This window comes from Pan troglodytes, chromosome 13 (genome assembly GCF_028858775.2).
Source record: "Pan troglodytes isolate AG18354 chromosome 13, NHGRI_mPanTro3-v2.0_pri, whole genome shotgun sequence".
Taxonomy (NCBI): Eukaryota; Metazoa; Chordata; class Mammalia; order Primates; family Hominidae; genus Pan; species Pan troglodytes.
In genome coordinates, this window is record NC_072411.2 from 61,835,907 (window position 1) to 61,856,963 (window position 21,057).

Consider the following 21,057-nt stretch of genomic DNA (forward strand, 5'->3'; position numbering starts at 1 on the left):
TTTTTTTTTTTTTTTGAGACAGAGTCTCACTCTGTCGCCCAGGCTGGAGGGCAGTGGCACAATCTCAGCGCAATGCAACCTCTGCCTCCTGGGTTCAAGTGATTCTCCTGCCTCAGCCTCCCCAATAGCTGGGATTACAGGCTCCCGCCACCACACCCAGCTAATTTTTGTATTTTTAGTAGAGACAGGGTTTCACCATGTTGGTTAGGCTGGTCTTGAACTCCTGACCTCTGGTGATTGGGCCACCTTGGCCTCCCAAAGTGCTGGGATTACAGGCATGAGCCACTGCGCCCGGCCAAGTTTCTTACATACTAAAATATAACTGAATTGACCTTGCTGCCAATTCTAATACCTTTCCTGATACACTTTTTAAAAACTAAACTTTTTATTCAAATAAAACATACATGCAATGCACAAGTCATAAATATACAGGTTGGTGAATTTTTTTCTTTTTTCTTTTATTTTTTGGTGAATTTTTTATAAAGTAAACATACCCATATAATTATCAGAGGAATGAGGAACAGAACATTAACCCCTTTTGCTCACCATCCCTTCCAAAGGTCATCTCTAACCTAACTTCTAACACCATCGATTAGTTTTGCCTGTTTTTGAACTTTATAGTTATGGAATCATACATTGTGTACTCTTTTGTGTCTGGCTTCTTTTGATAAATGTTACTTTAAAAATCATTTTATTTAAGACTTATCTAAGAACTTATTCATTCTTCTGTTGATGAATATTTGGGTAGTTTCTAGTTTGTGGCCATTGTAATGCTGCTTTAAACATTCTATGCATACTTCTTGTGAGTACCTTTGTAGAAGTAGATTGCTGGGGCCATCGAGTATGCATGTGCCCAGCTTTCACAGATACTGCCAAACACTTTTTCTAAGTAGTTATAATTCTTGCAAGCAGCAAGTAGTTTTTTTTAAAATCCAGCTTGATCACCTTTGTCTTTTAATTGAAGTATTTCCAGTAATACTTAATGTAGTTACGATGAATTGGAGTTTATATCTACCATCTTAATATTTGTTTTTCATTTGTCCTACTTATTTTATGTTCCTTTTTTCTCATTTATTGTCTTTTTTGTATTAAACATTTTATATTTGATCCTTTTTCTTTTAGCTTGTTAATTATATATTCTTTAATTTTTTTCTGTAGTAGCTACCCTGAAAATTATATGTGACCTTGATTTATTAATACCTCAAATAAATCAGTACTTTTACCACTTCCTAGGCAGTCCTAGAAACATACAATATTTTAATTTCATTGACTTCCTTTCCTTTATCTTATTGTTTTATTACTGTTTTGCCTGGCCGGTGTTCTTTTAGATTTAAATACATATTTACCCTCTCTGTTGCTCTTCATTCCTTCTCGCATTTCTGTATTACTGACTGGGATAATTTTCCATTTGCCTAAAGAAATCTCTTTGGTGTTTCTTTAAGTGCAGGTCTACTGGAAACTCCCTCAGTTCTTGATACTCTATAAATGTCTCCACCAGGCACAGTGGCTCACGCCTGTAATCCCAGCACCGAGGTGGGTGGATCACCTGAGGTCAGGAATTTGAGACCAGCCTGGCCAACATGGTGAAAACCTGTCTCTACTAAAAAATACAAAAAATTAGCTGGGTGTGGTGGCAGGTGCCTGTAATCCCAGCTATTGGGGAGGCTGAGGCAGGAGAATCACTTGAACCCAGGAGGCGGAGGTTGCAGTGAGCCAAGATTGCACCACTGCACTCCAGCCTGACAACAGAGTGAGACTCCGTCTCAAAAAAAAAAAAAAAAAAGAAAAAGAAAAAAGGTCTTTATACTGTCTTCATGTTTGATGGCTATCTTTGCAAATACAGAATTGTAGAATGGCAGCTTATCTTTCATTTAAGATGTACATAGTCATGCACCATATAATGACATCTTGGTCAATGATAGACTATATATGGCAGGGTTCCCATGAGGTTATAATACCATTATTTTTACTGTGCTTTTGCTATGTTTAGAAACACAAATACTTACGTTGTGCTACAATTGCCTACAGTATTCAGTATAGCAACATGCCATACAGGTTCCGCAAGTTACTGCAGAGCAATAGGCTCCAGCACGTGGCCTAGGTGTGTAGTAGTAATGCCATCTAGGTTTGTGTAAGTACACTCTACGATGTTTGCACAATGACAAAATTGCCTAATGAAAAATTGCATTTCTCAAAATGTATCCCTGTTGTTAATTAAGCAATGAATCACTATAGTTTTGTTGCTTGGGCTTCCATCATTTCTACTGAGAAGTTAACTGTCAGTCTCACTGTTGCTTTTTGGACAGTAATGTGCTTTTCCCCCTTCTTGCTGCTTTCAAGATTTTCTTTGTCTTTGGTTTTTAGCAGTTTTACAGTGGTATGCTGTTGTTTTAGTGTTTTTAAATCCTGCTAAGAATTCAATGCACTTTCTGAATCTGTGGCTTATTTTAATTGGTCACTTTTGAAAAGTTCTTGGCCATTATCATTTCAGATGCTACTTTTGCTCCATTCTCTCTCTCTTCCCTTTCTGGGACCAAAATTACATCTGTGTTAGACTTTTTACCATGTCCTGTATATCCTTTTGCTCTTTTCAATACTGTTAATACTCTCCATAATATAATCTCATTCTTCCTGGTTTATTAATGCACTCTTAAGTTGTAACTTAACTGGGGTAAGGGTAACTCCAATTTTTTTTTTTTTTAAGACAAGATCTCTCTCTGTCACCCAGGCTGGGGTACAATGGCATGGTCATAGCTCATTGCAGCCTTGAACTCCTGGGCTCAGGTGATCCTCCCACCTCAGCCTCCTGAGTAGACAGGATGGCTAATTTGTTTGATTTTTTTTGTAGAGACAGGGGTGTCACTATATTGCCCAGGCTGGTCTTGAACTCTTGGTCTCAAGCAATCCTCCTACCTTGGCCTCCCAAAGTGCTGGGATTACAGGCGTGAGTCACTGTGCCCAGCCTACTTCAGTTTTTCATGCTGTTAAACCCCATCTATTGAGTTTACAATGTCAGTGATTTTTCAGTTATAGAATTTCAACTTGATTATATTTTTAAAATTTCAATTTGATTATATTTTAAAATTCTCAGTCTTAGTATTTATATTCTTTAACTTATCATAGTTATTTTAAAGTCCATTTCTGAAAACTCTAATTTCTAGGTCAGTTATTAGTCTGTTCTCTACTCTCCTACCCTGCACTCTCACACCCCCTTAAGCCTGTTTTTTTTTTGTTCTGTCTGGTAGTTTTCTATCAAATGCCAAACACTGTGTATGAAAAATTGTAGTAACTCTAAATGATGTTATCTTCCTTTAGAAAGGATTCTGATCAGCAGGGACTGAGTCTATGTGAAGAGGTGTTCTAGACTTTGTAGACTTTTGATCCGTAGGGATTGCCAGTTGAAAGCCTGGATATTAACTAGAGCCACCTCCTCTTTGGTGAGTTAAGACTCATGTTTTTTCTTTCCTCAACACTATGAGATTGCCAAAAACTCTGCTGTGCTTTTAGCTATTTAAGATTTTACCAGCTCTCCTAAGGAGAAAAGTAATACACAGACTGTTGGGCTCACCTCAGCAAACTGCCTTAGCAGCTCTCTGATGCCAGCAAATACGATTCTTATGGAATTTAATCTAGATTTTCTAGTTGTTCTTAATGGGAGTGTTAGTCTCCTACTCCATGATGGCCAGATGCAAAATTCCATCTTTTATACTTTTCAACAAGTTGTCAACAATTGGTCACCCATCTACCCATCATCCATATCAGACATTTGCTGAGCAACTCCTATGTGTCAGGTATAATGCTTAGTGTTAAGGGGTGATGAGAAAAAGAGTAAAAGTCTTCTACACTTGAAGTGGTCAGTCTGATGGAAGAGTCGGACAGACAGACATAACAGATATTCCGAAGGTAGGATAGGTAAAATGCTATGAGATGTAGGAGAAGGAGAGTATAACTTTGTAGAATAAGTGAGCATTTCAAAAAGTAGGCAATATTTAAGCTACATCTCACTGGATAAATAGGAAGTTGCCACGGATAAAAGGAAAAAGAAAAAAAAAATCCAGGCAGAGGGCATATGATAAAAAGCACAGTTACAGGTACCTAGTAAGGTCTCCATAAATATTCATTGAATGAGTGAACTAGGATAAAAAGGCAGGTTTCTTCCCTCCTTCCCCTCTCTGCTGCCAGAGACATGACAGAGGACACAGAAGTCATTTCCAGAATAAAACTCAAACTGAAAGTCAAAAGGGCAGAGGCTCTAAATTACAAACTTTGATTATTCTTTCTCTTCTTTTTTCCCTTTTTACTTTCTTCTGGTTCCTTTTATTGCTCTTTTTCTTTTACCTTATGGAATTTTAAAAAAGTGAAATGGAAACAGACTGCATTACCACACTGAATGACACCTGAAACACTTTTATAAATCATTGGCAATTATTGAACCACAGGTTCAGAAATGCACTTTTGTATTATTTCTAGTCAAAACTACAGATAGTGTTTTCTACTTATAACAAATAACTCGACAATATATAAAAATGAATTAATTTTTGAAACACCATTTATATAAAATATGTCTAATAAGTCCACAAAAATATAATCAACACTCAAGTCAAGCACTTATAGTTCTTTTTTTCATCTTTTGCTCCTGGCATGCTGTGAAAACATGTAGTTCTTATACTTTATAAATTAAAACGATCTGAAGATATGATCTCTAAAACACTGATTAAGGTATATTCTTATTTCAGTGGCAGCTCATGTGTCAATTCTCCATGAAGTGTCTCAGCCTTATCTTCCTCTAACCTGTGACTCCTTTGAACATCTGTAGGACTTTTAAACTGCATTATGCATGAGAGGCCTTTTCTGGCAACAAGGACTAAAGACATGCTCAGGCTACCAGATGATAGATTTATTGTACAGATACGTGGCCAATAAGAAAACTGAGGATACTATCTCAACAGTCAAATAGGCTTAGCGTTCATATACTAGGCCCCATATTGGGCTGATGCCTAGCCTAGAGTAGCCAGCTTTTGACTAAGGAAATTATCCTTATTCCAATTAGTTGTGTCTAGGGTTTTAAAAATAATATGGCACAAATCATAAGAACTATGGGTAGTCATTCTTCTTTGGAAAAGGAAATGTGTTACCCTCTGGTGGCCTATACACGTTTACATAGCACTCATTAGATCCTGCTTTATATAGCGGCTATCTGATATGCATCCTGTTTTCCCAAATGATTGTTAACGCCACGACAGCAGAGACCATGTCTGAGATCTAACTACTCTCAATAATAACTATCCTTCTGTCTTGAACATAACACTGGAAGGGATGCATAGAAGTGGGTCAATACAGGACTCTGGTTAAGCCCATTAGACTGTGGAGAAAAGTCTGGCTCTGACTACACAATCGTGGACATGTTATTTAACCTTACTGTGTCCCAGTTTCCTTATCTGTATAATGGGAATAACAGTACCTATCTGAGGGGGTTGCTGTTAAAAAATTGTGCTAGGTGCTTGAGATTCCACAGTGAACAAAAAGGAAAAAAAATTCCTGCCCTCCTGGAAATTTATGTTCTAGTTGACGCAGATATGCAAAAGGAAGACAAATACGTAAAATAATATGTTAGATGGTGTATTGTGGTCTATTGCTATGCAAAAAATTAGCAGCTTAAAACAAGAAACACTTATTATATACAGTTTCTCTGGGTCAGGAATTCTGAAGCAGTTGCTTGTCTGGGTGATTCTGGCTTGGGGTCTCCATGAAGTTACAGTGAAGATGCTGGCTAGGGCTGCAGCCATCTAAACACTGAACTGGAGCTGAAAGGTCAGCTTCAAGAAGCCTCACTCATATGGGTGGTGAGCTGGTGCTGGCTGTGGGCAGGACACCACAGTTCCTCACCACGTGGACTTCTACACAGGGGTGCTTGAGGGTCCTTATGACATGGCAGGTAGCTTCTCCCAGAGTGAGTGATTCAAAGGAGGGCAAAGGTGGACATGCAATGCTTCATACAATCCAGCCTTGATTGTCACACTGTCTTATTTCCATACTATCCTATTGGTTATTGTATTAGGGTTCTCCAGAGAAACAGAGAACCAACTCTGTGTGTGTGTGTGTGTGTGTGTGTCTGAAGAGATAGGAGGGAAAGAAGTCACATGGATATTTCAGGCAAACAGAGGGAGGAGCAAACACAATGCTACTGTGTTGCACAGTATGGGAATGACTATGATGATGATAATGATAACCAGCTACTCAAAGACCATTGCTGAATAACTAAGTTAGCAATACAGAAATGGTCCCGAACTTAATAATGGACAACTTACGATTTTTTGACTTCACAAGTTTATTGGGATATAGCCCCATTCTAAGTTGAGGAGCATCTGCATGTGACAAGACCAAAAAAAATTTTTTTTAAACAGGGTATGTATAGAAAAATAGAAAACAGACTGTTGACTCACTTCCCCGAAACTTTCAACTGCCTTCTCCTTAGGCTCACTTCAGCATTAGCAGTAACTCCAGTTAATTCAACATGGAACCCCTTTTCTCATGCTATAGATCCCCGATCAGAGTGTGTGCCCCAGAAACAAGTTTTAAGCACTACTCAAAAGATATATTTTTACTTTGAGAAGAACAGTGCTCAAATAGAGGCTGGATAACTCCTGTGAGGAGATTGTTGATGTTCATGCACCTCATGAACAAAAGACTAAACTAAGTCGTCTTCAACGCTAAGTATCTTTGCTATAATCCTAATATAATTAAAAACCTGCCCACTAAGCTCTCTGCAAAGGGCCTATTACTCTTATTTCTTCACAGCAGTCCTGAATGATAGGTTGTTATTAATAATGCACTTAAATGACTCTTAGGGATTTTATAATTTTATAATTCTTTAATTTAATACGTACAGAAATTCAGGAGCCTCATGAATATTTTAAAAGCTGTACTTAGCATAACTCCAAAAGTTTCTATATAGATCCTCTGCCTAAAATTATCATGTGCTAAAAGAAGATAATGTCATATCCACAGGAATATTTTGCATTACCAGTCAAATCTAATAGAACTCTCTGTTCCTTTATAAGTTCTCTGTCTCTCTTTTTTTTAAAAAAAAGAAAAAAAAAAAAACAGGCACAGCATGAGGAAGTGATTCTTGGGACATACTTGTTCTAAAAGTTAACAAAGGAAAAGGGAAAGACTTCTTTTTCATTTTCATTGTCAATAATAAGACCTTTGCTCCTCTCCCATTAAGATATGAGTTGTAGTCACGTAACTTCCGCAAGGGCAACTGTGGCACAGACAGATGAAGAAGAGGGGCTATTTATTACATTTATAATGGAGGAGGGAGTGGCTGTTCCAAGTCCCTGACTAATCCAGAGATTCTGTGGCTGTACTCTGAGCTTCAAGATCTCTCTGAATCCCAAATAAATTGAGGCACTCTGACACCCCATCCCCTCTCCATATCACTCTTCCCAATCTAGCTTTCAAGACATCCATCTCCATATTGTCCCATCACTTCCCTCTTCAGAAGGGCTGTTATAATGTATATTCATAGAAGGGGTGTGCCATTGTTAATCTGTACCTTTCTCTTTGGGCATCACTGGTCTATTTTTTAAAGATTTGGTCTCAAGATTTGCTCTCAAAATCTAAAATAGGCCAGGCGTGGCAGTTCACACCTGTAATCCCAGAGCTTTGGAAGGCTGAGGTAGGAGGATCACTTGAGCTCAGGAGTTTGGGACTAGCCTGGGCAACAAAGTGAGACCCCACCTCTACAAAAAAAAAAAAAAAAAAAAAAATTAGCAGGGCATGGTGGCATGCACCTGTAGTCCCAGCTACTCAGGGGGCTGAGGTGGGAGGATCACTTGAGCCCAGCAGGTCAAGGCTGTAGTGAGCCATGATTGCACTACTGCACTCTAGCCTGGGTGACAGAGTGAGGCCCTGTCTCAAAAAAACAAAACAAAACAAAACAAAACAAAACAAAAAAAACACTAAATAACCCACAGAAGGAATGAAATACTTGATATGCACAATAAAAATTATGGAAAGTAACCTTGCTGCAAAACTAGTTTTCAACACATAAGCAAATTGTTAAAAGATTCTCAACAGTAAAAGAAGTCCTGAAATAATACCTAATTGAAATTTCACTTTTTCATTGGAAGAAAAATAAACATTAACATTTCAAAATTAATTAATTAATTTATTTATTTATTTATTCATTTATTTATTTTGAGACTGAGTCTCGCTCTGTCGCCCGGGCTGGAGTGCAGTGGCGCGATCTCAGCTCACTGCAAGCTCTGCCTCCTGGGTTCACGCCATTCTCCTGCCTCAGCCTCCTGAGTAGCTGGGACCACAGGTGCCTGCCACCACGCCTGGCTAATTTTTTGTATTTTTAGTAGAGACGGGGTTTCACCGTGTTAGCCAGGATGGTCTCGATCTCCTGACCTCCTGATCCACCCGCCTCGGCCTCCCAAAGTGCTGGGATTACAGGCGTGAGCCACCACGCCCAGCTCAAAATTTATTTTAAAATACTCTAATATTTAATCTGAGATAATTTCCCCTGAAACATAACTGTGCCATACACAAGAGTCAGAAAAGGTGGCATCGGGCCGGGCACGGTGGCTCACACCTGTAATCCCAGCACTTTGGGAGGCCAAGGTGGGCAGATCATGAGGCCAGGAGTTTGAGACCAGCCTGGCCAACGTGGTGAAACCCCATCTCTACTAAAAATACAAAAGTTAGCCAGGCATGGTGGCGCATGCCTGTAATCCCAGCTACTCGGGAGGCTGAGGCAGGAGAATTGCTTGAACCCAGGAGGTAGAGGTTGCTGTGAGCCGAGATTGCGCCACCGCACTCCAGCCTGGGTGACAGAGTGAGACTCCATCTCGGAAAAAAAAAAAAAAGAAAGAAAAGGTGGCAGCAATAGATTAAGATGATTTAAGGCTTTGAATTCATTATGAAATGAGTGCATAGCAGAGGTAATATAATTTGAAAAAAATTGCAATCCACTTATCCTACCTACTTTTTAAATAACTCACCTAAATTTTTTCATCCTTTTATTATAACTTAGAATAAAGTGCAGAGACACAAATCAAAACAAAACAAAAATCCACAAGATGGTAAAATCTCTGTTATGGAGCTTCTTTCCCCTGGTAAGAGAAGCAACAAGCAAGACAGATGAATAAACACGATGCATTCAGAAAGGCTTGGAAAAGATAAAACATGGACATGTGACGGAGAATGTGGGTGTTCAGGGAGGCTTCGGAGAAGGTGACATATGAACAGAGATCTGAATGGTGGAGGTGGGGGCAGCCATGCCAAGGACTGGGGGAAGGTGGTGTACACAGAAGGACCAGAGGTGTTGGAGTACCCAGATACTGTTTACTCTGTGGATACACAGAGTGAATGGCAGGAAGGGTGGTAAGAGATGACATCAGGGAAGAAGGCAGAGGCACCTCATCTAAGGCTTGTAGGACATGGCAATTCAAAATCCCTAGATTCTGATCCACATGATGATCACAGAATGAGGACTTACTCGGGACATGCTTGTTCACTCAGCTCATGCCAGGCATAGGAAACCACTGACCAAATAAATACATACTGATCATCTATTATGTGCTTAAGCACCCTTACGGAAAAACTTTTTAAAGCGATGCCATGGATTTTCACTCAGGAATTTAAAGAATGTTTTGTCCACTGTGATTTTCAAAATAATAGCTAAGAACAAGGTTAAGATCACTTCACTAATAACCTCCAGAATGACAGACAATAACAATGATTTCCGTTTCAACATCACATTTATATGCAATACCCATATTTATTATGCAACATCATAAGAGCTTTTCTATTAAGATCTTGGTATTCAGCAACAAACTCTTTCTTGACTTAGTTCTAAGCCAAATATGACCCCTGATCTTGCTTGGATGGGAGATTTGTAAAGTATTATGAAAAACACACTTAGTTTTTCAGCCCTATAACATTAGCATACATATGAATGTGTTCAGTAACCATAAACATCCAATATACATAAGGTGGTATTCATACGTTTTCTGGTTGCAACAATTACCCTTCATTTTGTATGAAGAGAATAAAGGGAAGGAAACCAAGATGAACCACGCCTGTAACAGGGACTAGACGTGGAGTTCCCACTTCATGCTCCCAATAGCCCCATGAGTAAGTATTATCTCTGTTTTACTGAAGTGCAGATAAGTTGGTTAACTAGCTAGGTCAAAGCTCACACTCATTTCCAAATTAATCCTTAAAGCTTCCTGACTGGGAGGAGCTGATTAATTAACATTAATTTATTCATCATGCACTTTTCTAAAGCTCTTGAAAAGCCTATTGATCCACACTGGACTTATCAAAGGAAATGCACAAAAATTTCCAAAGGGAAATTTGCCCTCTATTGCTGGTCAAAACAGCTTCACTGAAGAAGACACATACCAAAATCTAGAAACTGATTTTCTTTAAAAGTCTGACAAGAAAGAAAAATCTGACAAGAAAATTCGACTAGCCTAAAGTACAAATGCACAGCCTCGCAGAGGGTGGTTTACATGAGAGTTGAGATGTTACTGGCTCGCAAAATGAGGGTGTGCAGAAGGAGGGTTCAGAGACAGCCCAGCTTTGTCTTAGACAAAATTAATGTTCCCAGTCTGAACAATGTGAACATGGGCACATCTTGTTTCTGCCCCTTTGATGGGCAGCAGATGTCACAACCAGTCATAAATGCAGGTCCACAAAAGTTTTCAAGAAAGGAACCTTGGGTTTGTATCCAAGTTCTGAGCTGCTGCTGCCTCCAACACTGAGGTCCATTGAAATATTCCTGTCAGTAGACTTCGAGCAGGCAGTTATTATAAAAACGCAGTGAAATTTGGGGCAAGGGGTGGGGGGGAATCTCTTACATTTTATTTAAATCTCTTGTACTTTATTTAAGCCCACACAAGTACTCATTTAGTTCTTGTTTATTTTGCTCTTTAATTCCTGGAATTATTCAGTCAGTGGTGTTTTTGGAAGTCTGTGTTCTCCAGAGTCTCCCCATCCACATATTTTTGACATGCTTGTATGGAAATTTTTTAAAAATAAAGACCACAGTCAATAGAATTGTGCATTTTCCTCACGAGTCGTTTTGTAAATGAATGATCACGTGTGTGATTTTTCAGATGTCACTTGCACAACAGCAGACTAGAACTTTAAAACTCCTTGATTTCAGTGAAATCCAAGCTTCGCCTGTTCCCGTTCCTCTTCCATCCAGGGGTTATTTGGCTGAACTGTTTTCCTGTTTAAACAACTTGAACACCAACCAACTAGACAAACAGCGCTGCTTGCAAAAGAAGGCCTACTTCCTCCGGCCCCCACCCCCATCCCAGCAACCCCACTCCTGCCGCGCACCAGCAGGGGAAATCGCCACCAACGTCCCCGCTTCTCATTTCAGCCCGAAATTGCCCTGAAACGGCGCCCGTCGTGCGACTCCAAGTCCCTCAGTTCTCCGGCCAACTGGCCTAATTTGGGGGTTCCCTCCCCGCGGAGTGGGGTCTGCGGTGAGGATGTGGACTCCGAGGAAGACAGAGCCCTCCCTTATTCTCGGCCACCTCCCCTCCCCGAGGGCAGGCGGGTGAGAGGTGACCCGGAGCCAGGACCCACGGGGGACGGGCGTGCAGGGAAGGGCGGGATGTCCGGGCGGGATGTCCGGCCGGGTGTTGCGTCTGCGGGCCGCCCTCGGGTGCGCGGGGACGAAGAGCGTGCGTTGGGAAGGGGGCGAAGGCGGTCGCGCGCGGTCCCGGCGAGGGACTACGTAAGGGCTTACCCGCGACGGCAGCAGCGGCGAGGCCCAGCAACGGCAGCAGGAGCGCGGGCAGCGCGGCCCGCAGCATGACGGCGGGTGCGGGTGGGCGGCAGCGGCTGCGCGGCCGGAGAGGAGCGGGGCGGGGCGGGGCGGGGCGGGAGCGGGGGCGGTGCTTCTCGCGTGCGAGTTTAATCCCCCCACCGGGCGGAGCGTGAACGGCACTGGGGGCTCCCACCAGGAGGACCCGGGTGTCCCGTCCCGCAGGAGCGGCTGGCGCGCGGCCTTCTGGAACTTCTAATTTTTGTTTTTTAAACTTTTCATTTGAATTGAAATAATTTAGGACTTTCGAAAATGTTGCAAAAACAGCACAAGAGATTTCCGTAACCCTTCAGCCAGCTTCTCTAAATATTGACATGGTATATAACGCCAGTGCAGTGATCAAACACAGGGCACTCGCACTGGGATAATGCGATTAGCTAATCTACAGCACTTACCACATTTCATTAATTGCCCCTCTAAGGGTCCTTTTCTGTTCCAAGATTCAATCCAGGATCATACATTGCATTGAGATGTCGTGTCTCCTTAGTCTCCCTTTAATCTAGGACGGTTCTCTGTCATTCTTTTTCTTTCACGATCAAGCCACATTTAAAAAGTACTGGCCAGTCGTTTTGTAGAATGTCCCTCAGTTTCATTTTGTCTGACATTTCCTCCTAATTGGATTCAGGTTGCGCTTTCTTGGGAAAGAGTTCCCCAGAAGTGATGTACGTGCTCGAGAAGGACAAGATGTCGATGTCTCATCACTGATGTTAACTTGGATCAGTTGGTTAAGGTGGCATTTGCCAGCCTTCTTCTTTGGATCTACTGGCCAGAATCCTCCTTTTCAAAGACTCCTTTCAGTGGACTATGTCTCTTAGACAACTTTTCTCTGTTACCAGCTCCTGGATGAAGAGTCTTTAAGCTATGTTTGCTACAATATATGCATAAACTGTGCAATTATACTTCACCCATGAGGGCCTCTGGACAACACTAGCCAGGGTCAAGCAAGGGTGCTTGTTTAAGCCTCATGTCATTGGCAAAAGAGTTCTATAAAATCAAATCTAAACTCAACAACGTGAAAACAAATGACCCAGTTAAAAAAATGGTCAGATGATCTGAATACACACGTCATCAAAGAAGTTATATAATGGCAAATAGATGAAAAGATGCTCAACATCATAGGTCATTGCTGAATTGTATATGAAAACAAAAATGAAATACCACTACATACCTATTAGATACCAGAATCCAAAAACACTGACAAGACCACATGCTGGCAAAGATGTGGAGCAAAAAGAACTCTCATTCAATGCTGGTGCAAATGCAAAATGGTACAGCCACTTTGGAAGACAATTTGGAAGCTTCTTCCAAAACTAAACGTACTCTTACCATACCATCTAGCAATCACAACTCCTTGGTATTTATCCAAATGAGTTAAAAACTTACATACACACAAAAACCTGCACATGAATGTTGATAGCAGCTTTATTCATAATTGCCAGAACCTAGAGGCAAACAAGATGTCCTTCAATAAGTGAATGGATAAACAATGGCACATCCAAACAATGAAATGTTACTCAGTACTAAAATTAAATGAGCTATCAAGCCACAAAAAGACATGGAAGAACTTTAAATATGTATTGCTAAGAGAAAGAAGCCAATCTGAAAAGACTACATACTATATGATTCCAACTATATGACATTTTAGACAAGGCAAAACTACGGAGACAGTAAAAAGATAAATGGTTGCCAGGGGTTGGGGTGGGAAGAAGGAGGGGATGAATAGATGGAACACAGAGGATTTTTAGAGCCATGAAATTATTCTGTAGGATACTGTAATGGTAGATGTGTATCACTATACATGTGTCAAAACCTATAGAATGCACAAAACGAAGATGAACCCTAGTGTGGACAATGGACTTTAGTTAATAATGTGTCAATATTGGCTCATCCACTGTAACAAATGTACCTGCTAATGCAAGATGTTAATAATTGGGGAAACTGGGGTATGTGTAAGGAGGCACATGGGAGCTCTGTACCTTCTGCTACATTTTTTGTATACATCTAAAACTGCTCAAAAATTAGTCTATTTTTAAAAAAATAAAATACCCTTTCCAACTCTTTCTAACCCTTTCCACACTTCTGATAATCCAGAGTGGTTACACCAAGGAAATTTGACCCAAGGGGTCTATAAGGAGAGTCATAGAGTGTTAGAAGTGGTAGGGGTCATCTTCATTTACTAGTAAGGAAATTGAGTGACCCAAAGAAGGGATGTGATTCCCCCGTGGGCTCACAGAGAATGCCAACAAATGAACCAGAGCCCAGCTCCTCTGCTGGACTCTCCCACCTATTCCAGGTTCTGCCCCTTTGCCAAAGTATTAAGGTCTTACTTAACAACTTATTTACTTCCATTCTTCTTCTCAGGCTGCCAATACTGGGTTTATTATATACCAAACTCCAGACCAGAGCGAATCCTTCCAAAGATACTCTGTATTGGAATATTGACACATCTTGATTCTGGACTCTTTTGCCCTCCTAACTACAGAAGTAAAATGAACAGTTCTAAGCAATCATGTAATTGTGAAAGTTATCTCTTCCACCCCCACCTCAGGCACCAAAGTATATTTTATCAATGTGGTTTTCTTTGTGTTAAGCTACTTTTCAAATATTTTTATATTTACAATAGAATTGACATCCTAATGAATCAATCTAATTAAGGCAAAACCCATTTTAACACTGTCATTTTAAGTCATTTGTACTAAAGAAAATTATATTATTTTATTGTTAACTCTGGTGCAGACTGCCTCATTTTTGATGCTAATCTGATGAAATAGACTACTTATTGCCTGTATGTGGGTACTGTTATATTTCGCTCTCCAATTTACTCTCCAGTTACACCTCATACCCTTAATTTTCCTTCACTCTGTCTCCAACTTACATCCTCTTTTGGCTCATGCCAGACTTCAGTCCCTTGCCTGCATTTTTCTCAGCCTTTTATTTCTCCCTTCTCCACCCAGCCGGAATACCACATCCTCTGTCCCCCTGTTCCTCTGGTGTGCTCACCTGGCCAACTCAGAACCTGTGGTCTCCGCTTTCTTCTTCAGGCTTTTTTTTTTTTAGACGGAGTCTCACTCTGTCCCCCAGGCTAGAGTGCAGTGGCGCTATCTCAGCTCACCTCAACCTCCACTTTCTGGGTTCAAGCAATTCTCCTGCCTCAGCCTCCCGAGTAGCTAGGATTACAGGTGCGTGTCACCACACCTGGCTAAGTTTTTTCTATTTTTAGTAGAGGTGGGGTTTCGCCATGTTGGCCAGGCTGGTCTTGAACTCCTGACCTCAAGTAATCTGCCCGCCTTGGCCTCCCAAAGTGCTGGGATTACAGGCATGAGCCACCTCGCCTGGCCCGTGCTCTCTTTTTCCTCAACTTTACTGAAGTTAACTGAGGACAGGTGGAGGAAATCAATCAGTTCTCCCGATGGCTGTCACTATAAACAATATGGCTTTTAATTTCATCTGGGCCCTCTATGCCTCTTCTGCAATCCTTGTATTTGATTTTACCTTAGTCACTGTCCTCTCCTATTTCTCTCATTGAGTCTTTCAAATTTATTACTCTTTTCAAGCTAAGATCCCAGGCTGGGTATGGTGGCTCACACCTGTAATCCCAACACTTGGGAGGCTGAAGTGGGAGGATCACTTGAGCCCAGGAGTTTGAGAGCAGCCTAGGTAACATTGAAATCACCTGTCTCTAGGAAAAAAAAAAGTTAATGTTGGAGGTCGAGACTGCAGTGAGCTAGAGTTGCACCACTGCATTCCAGCCTGGGCAACTGAGCCAGACCCTGTCTCTAAAAAATTAAAAAACTTTTTAAAAGACCCCATCTGCTACCCATCTTTCTCAGCAGACCTTGCCTTCTAGTACACAAGAAAATAGGGGCCATTACATATAGACAAACATCTTCAAATGCTTATCTGCAGTTCTTCTCTTGTGGCCTCAGAGAGGAAGGCATGCTTCCCCAGCCCACCCAAACCAGTTCCTCTTTCTGCTTAGGACTGCCCCCCTCATTTTATCTTCTCCAAGATCTTCCATTAATGATTCCCTCTCCCCACTGCATCATCAACTGCTCTCTGTCCATTATTTTTGTTTTTGTTTTTGTTTTTTTCATCTCAGCTTCTAAACTTGTGAACCTCTTTCTCTCCCTTTTAGAAAAAAACCCTTTTTCAACCCTTCTTTCCCCTCTGGCTATGGCCCAGCCCCTTTCCTTTCTGTCTCCATCATACTTCTCGAAATCTCATGTTCCTCATCTCCTAATTTCCCTTTCAATTTTTTTTTTTTTGAGACAGAGTCTTGCTCTGTCACCCAGGCTGGAATGCAATGGTACGATCTCAGCTCACTGCAGCCTCTGCCTCCTGGGTTCAAGAGTCTCCCGCCTCAGCTTCCCAAGTAGCTGGGATTACAAGCATGCACCACCACACCGGGCTAATTTTTTTTTTGTATTTTTAGTAGAGATGGGGTTTCACCATTTGGCTAGGCTGGTCTCAAACTCCTGACCTCAGGTGATCCACCCACCTCGGATTCCCAAAGTGCTGGGATTACAGGTGTGAGGTGCCACACCTGGCCTTCCCTTTCACTTTTAAACTCACTTCCATCTGGATTCTGGCTTCACTACTCTGCCACATTTGCATTGGCTAAGATGGTCATTGGTTTCCTAATTCCGAGAATCCAGTTTTATCTGACTTTGCCTTTCCAGTATTCAGCAATTGGATCAATATCGACTTGTTTTTCAAAACAGGGTCTTGCTCTGTCACCCAGACTGGAGTTCAGTGGCACGTTCATAGCTCACTGTAGCCTCAAACTCCTGGGCTCATGGGATCCTCCTGCCTTGGCTTCTTGAGTAGCTGGCACTAAACATGGGTGCCACCACACCTGGCTAATTATTTTATTTTTTTTAGAAATGGGGTCTTGCTTTGTTGCCCATGCTGAACTTGAATTCCTGGGCTCAAATGATCCCCCTGCCTTGGCCTCCCAAAGTGTCAAGAGGGATTACAGGTGTGAGCCACTACCTGCCTATTTATTCTCTAAAAAATGCACACAAAATCTCTTAGCAAATGCCTCGCTTTACAATAGGTGGTCAATTTATTTCTTGTACTATATGCCTAACATAAAAAACCCAATCTAGAGATTTTTTTTCAAGAAGGATCAACTCCAGCACTTTTACTTTTACTTAAAAGATAAAACAACTTTATTATGACATCACCATTATATACAGCTGTGCTTTTCACATCAAGTTGGCTTAGTTCTTGGAGGAAAGTCTTAGTGACTAAAATTGTACACAGATCATAGGACAAGAGAACTAGTCTAACAAATTCAATAAGAAATCAGGACAACTGTAGACTATATAAAAACTGTCTTAGAAAATTATTTACAACTTTATCATAGTGTAAATACTCTAAATGTAAAATAAATCTATGGATTTTATACAAAAATACTCTAAAGGACAAATGTAAGTTAAATGCTGAATAAAACATTTTCACCTTTTCCAGTGGATGCTATTACTAAGAATATAATCTAGGTGTCAAAACTTAAAGTGATAACCACAAATCACTGTTTTCTTAATCACTCATAATTTTAAATTTGTTAGTAGTCATCACAAGGTTTAGAGTTCCACTGAAAAAGTCTCATTTTTACAAATGCAACTCATACACTTTCCTTCATGGACCCTTTCTCTGTTTAACACATGTTAAAAAAGTAAAACAAAATTCTTAGTCAAAAGTTGACATGCTATGTGAAGCATATAAATTGTAAAATTTATCAGTCTTAAATACCTAGTTGATTCTCTTTACAAAAGAAACAGTCATGTAATACATCAGAAAATACAAAGCACACTGCTACAAGGTACCTACTCAATCTAAAAATAATGTTCCCACACTTGGGAAAATGTTAAGCACTAAATCTTTAAAAGTCATTGTTTTATAAACAATTATAAACAGAAAAAAACTCTTCATATTTACATAATAATGGTATGAAATAACTTTGGAATAATATAAGAAACATCTTGCCAAGAGGAATCATTTTGCTGTATAAAAAGTAAGCAGAGGCCGGGCGCGGTGGCTCATGCCTGTAATCCCAGCACTTTGGGAGGCCGAGGCAGGAGGATCACCTGCAGTCACGAGTTCGAGACCAGCCTGGCCAACATGGTGAAACCCCATCTCTACTAAAAATACAAAAATTAGCCGGGCATGGTGGCAGGTGCCTGTAATCCCAGCTACTCAGGAGGCTGAGGCAGGAGAATAGCTTGAACCTGGGAGGCGGAGATTTGCAGTGAGCCGAGATCATGCCATTGTACTCCAGCCTGGGCAACAGAGAGAGACTCAGTCTCAAAAAAATAAAAATCAAAAAGTAAGCATGTCTTATTGTTTATTTTTCCCCAGTGCTAAAAATGACTATTTTGAAACAATGCTGATAGAGTTTACAGTTCAATTTTTACTTTGAGGTACTAATTTTGCATTTGGCCGGATGCTCTTAAAAATTAAAAAGTAGACATGTCACCTAGTAATATGCCTATTTTAATTTTCTAAGAAGTTTTGTTAAAAATTCTATTAAAATATACATATCCTAGTTACCAATCACATTCATACAGAGAAAATGAACATTAAACATATTACTGTACAAACAATTTGGACTTCAGTTCCAGCTTTGGAGTCCCCTCCATTCTATTAATTAGGGTGATAAACATGGCATTTAGCAAGGAATTAACTGTGGATACCAGCACATGCCTAAGATCTAAACAACTGAAAAAGTATTTAAGAGTTCTACTTTGGAGCAGAGTAAATACTGACACTGGGACATTTTAAGTGACTAATTTCTCATAACACATTAGTGCAAATTAGAAAACTTTTAGAAGAATTTAGTCATGGAAAGAAGGAAGCATAATCTCATCTTCATTCACTCCTTGTGCATATCGAACTGATGAGAAACCCGCCAGGTGCAAACGGTGCCTTTGGAAGAGGAACCAAATCAGTCCGCCCATGAGAACTAAGATACTTAGTGTGGCAACTATGATAGCTATTGCTGTGTAATCAGGGCCTGGAACAGGAAAAGGTTTGATGTTGGAGGAGAGAATACAAAAGTGATCATTATTGATTTTATACATTATGGGTTGTGTCATACATGTAAACCTGTAAGCTGTATACAGACATAATAAATCTGATTGTTTCATAGCGCTAACATAGAATTCAAACTCATCATCAGATCAAAAGAAACACTTAAGTGATTTCTTTTCAAATCTAAGTGTTTTCCTATTCATTCAAATCCTCTTCATTGCGATAGGAATTTTCTTCCAAATACATTAATGCGCTATGATTATTCTCACATTCCCCCTTCCTAACACCAATTTGGGAACATCACTACCTGTATATTATCCTACTTTGATAGCAAATTGCTAAAAAGCTATAAATTTTTGTTTTTGACTTACCTGGGGCTAAATAAAGTGTTATTTGCTTCAAAATGATTTAAGCCTCTCAGATGAGTTCATTTAGTGCAGCTGCTGTTCCAAGACCCTTATCTGCATGCTGCCCAGATGGATTCGCTCTGTTCCATGACTTTAAATACCATTGCTATGCACACTACACATCTCGTCCCTCTATGGATAACTCAAAATGGCCAACGTAGAACTTTTGATTTGCAACACCCTAACTCTGCTCCCACCCAACCCCCCAAATCTTCCATTTGCTTTCCATTCCACTCAGAATAAAACCAGAACTCAAGCCTTGCTTCCAAAGCTCTGTATGTCTAGCACCTGCCTACCTTTCAGTTCTTCCCTGAGCACTCAGCGAACTTGTTCTGCCTTAGGCTCTTTGCTCCAACTGGTACCTCTGTCTGTTATGCCCTTTCCCTTGAAGTTTGCTTGGCTTGATTTTTTAGATCTTAGCTTCAGTGTCTCCTGCTTCTAGGCTTCTTCCCTGGTTTCCTAATCTAGAGTAGCTATCCACTGAGTCTCCATCACATAGAGTTTATAACTATTTGATATTTTCCTCTCTTTAAAAAATTGACCTGTTTACTTATCTTTCTTCACCAGATTGTAATCTCTGTAAGAACAGGTACCTTATCTGTCTTGTTCTCAGGTGCATCCCAGTGTGCAAAACAGGGCATGGCATATAGTAGACACTCTATTTACTGTCTCAGTGTGTGTATACATGGATACTGATTACCTAGAATTGAGGTTTTATCTTTAATATTTATATACCAGAAGCAAAATTTTATGCAAGATCTTTAAAAATGTTACTGTGAAAAATTTGGAGCTCTTTCTCCAGAAATGAAGTTAATATAACATTTTAATGGTAATTTTATGTATCAATTCATAATGAAATGTAAGTTCAAATTATGATTTTTTATAGATACCCTGAATGTTTTCAATAACTAAATCCAGTTTTGCATTGTTTTAAAATTAACCATGAGTTTTATGGGATTAGGAAGAAAGGAAGCAAATTAACTGCAGAAATAGACCTTTAAGCTTTTATATAATCAAACTATGGAATAAAATACATCTCAAGAACATTTTAAAAGAAATTACTTCCCTAATACCCTGGCAACTTCTGTTTTTCTTAGGAAGGAATTATATAAAATGTATACTGGAGTCCTGGACATCTTGTGCAGTTATCGTCCCTTGTAATCTATTTTTCAGGGGGAAATCTCTATGACTTAATCAAGATAGTTGGATATACTTTAAGGACTAAATACTTCAAGACTAAATACAGAATTTTGTACATAATTGGATTGTACATTTATTTCCTGACTGTTCTGCAAAAAGTCTTCTAAGGACAGGTTCCATACTTACCCAGAGGCACTTTGCAGAGAACTCTTCCAAAACCATGTTCACATTCAACTTTTTTCCAAGTTTCATTTGAAGCTATCAACATGCTACATCTTCCATCACCACTCTTACTTTTATTTTCCCATTTGACAAATGTCACTTCTGATCCATCTAACCAACTCCAAGACTGGTCTGAAGAAAGAAATTAAATACAACTATGTCTACTGCCACTAAACTAGTAAGTTACAAGCATGGGTTCATGTAACTCATCAGAACTGTGCTGTCCAATATGATAGCCACTTGTTAAAATAAAATGCATTAAAAATGAAAAAAATAAAATCAGTTCTTCAGTTGCACTAGTCACATTTCAAGTGCTCAAGAGCCACATGTGGCCAGTGACTACTATATTGGACAGTGCAGATATAGAACATTTCTGTCTTTGTAGAAAGTTCTATTGGACAA

At 40.0% G+C, this 21,057-nt stretch overlaps 2 protein-coding genes across 4 annotated transcripts in view; both read right to left on the reverse strand.

Moving 5' to 3' along the window:
• The window catches only part of CD302 (CD302 molecule), a 29,418-nt gene extending 17,504 nt beyond the window's left edge, over window positions 1–11,914 (reverse strand). Inside the window, exon 1 of one of the 2 annotated variants that reach the window (XM_009443542.5) lies at window positions 11,777–11,914. In XM_009443542.5, coding sequence (XP_009441817.1) covers window positions 11,777–11,843 — 67 coding nt within the window. In that variant the 5' untranslated portion in view covers window positions 11,844–11,914. The remainder of the gene's footprint in view (window positions 1–11,776) is intronic. The other variant, XM_009443543.5, reaches the window with a different exon arrangement.
• A 5,081-nt stretch (window positions 11,915–16,995) lies between these two features.
• LY75 (lymphocyte antigen 75) overlaps window positions 16,996–21,057 on the reverse strand; it is a 102,006-nt gene continuing 97,944 nt past the window's right edge. For both annotated transcript variants that reach the window (XR_010150113.1, XM_515851.8), the window contains 2 exons: window positions 20,620–20,787; window positions 16,996–18,869 (listed from right to left, as the gene is read on the reverse strand). Coding sequence is in view for 1 of the 2 variants with exons in the window: in XM_515851.8 (XP_515851.4) it covers window positions 18,691–18,869; window positions 20,620–20,787 (347 nt within the window). In the remaining variant the exon portion in view is untranslated. The remainder of the gene's footprint in view (window positions 18,870–20,619; window positions 20,788–21,057) is intronic.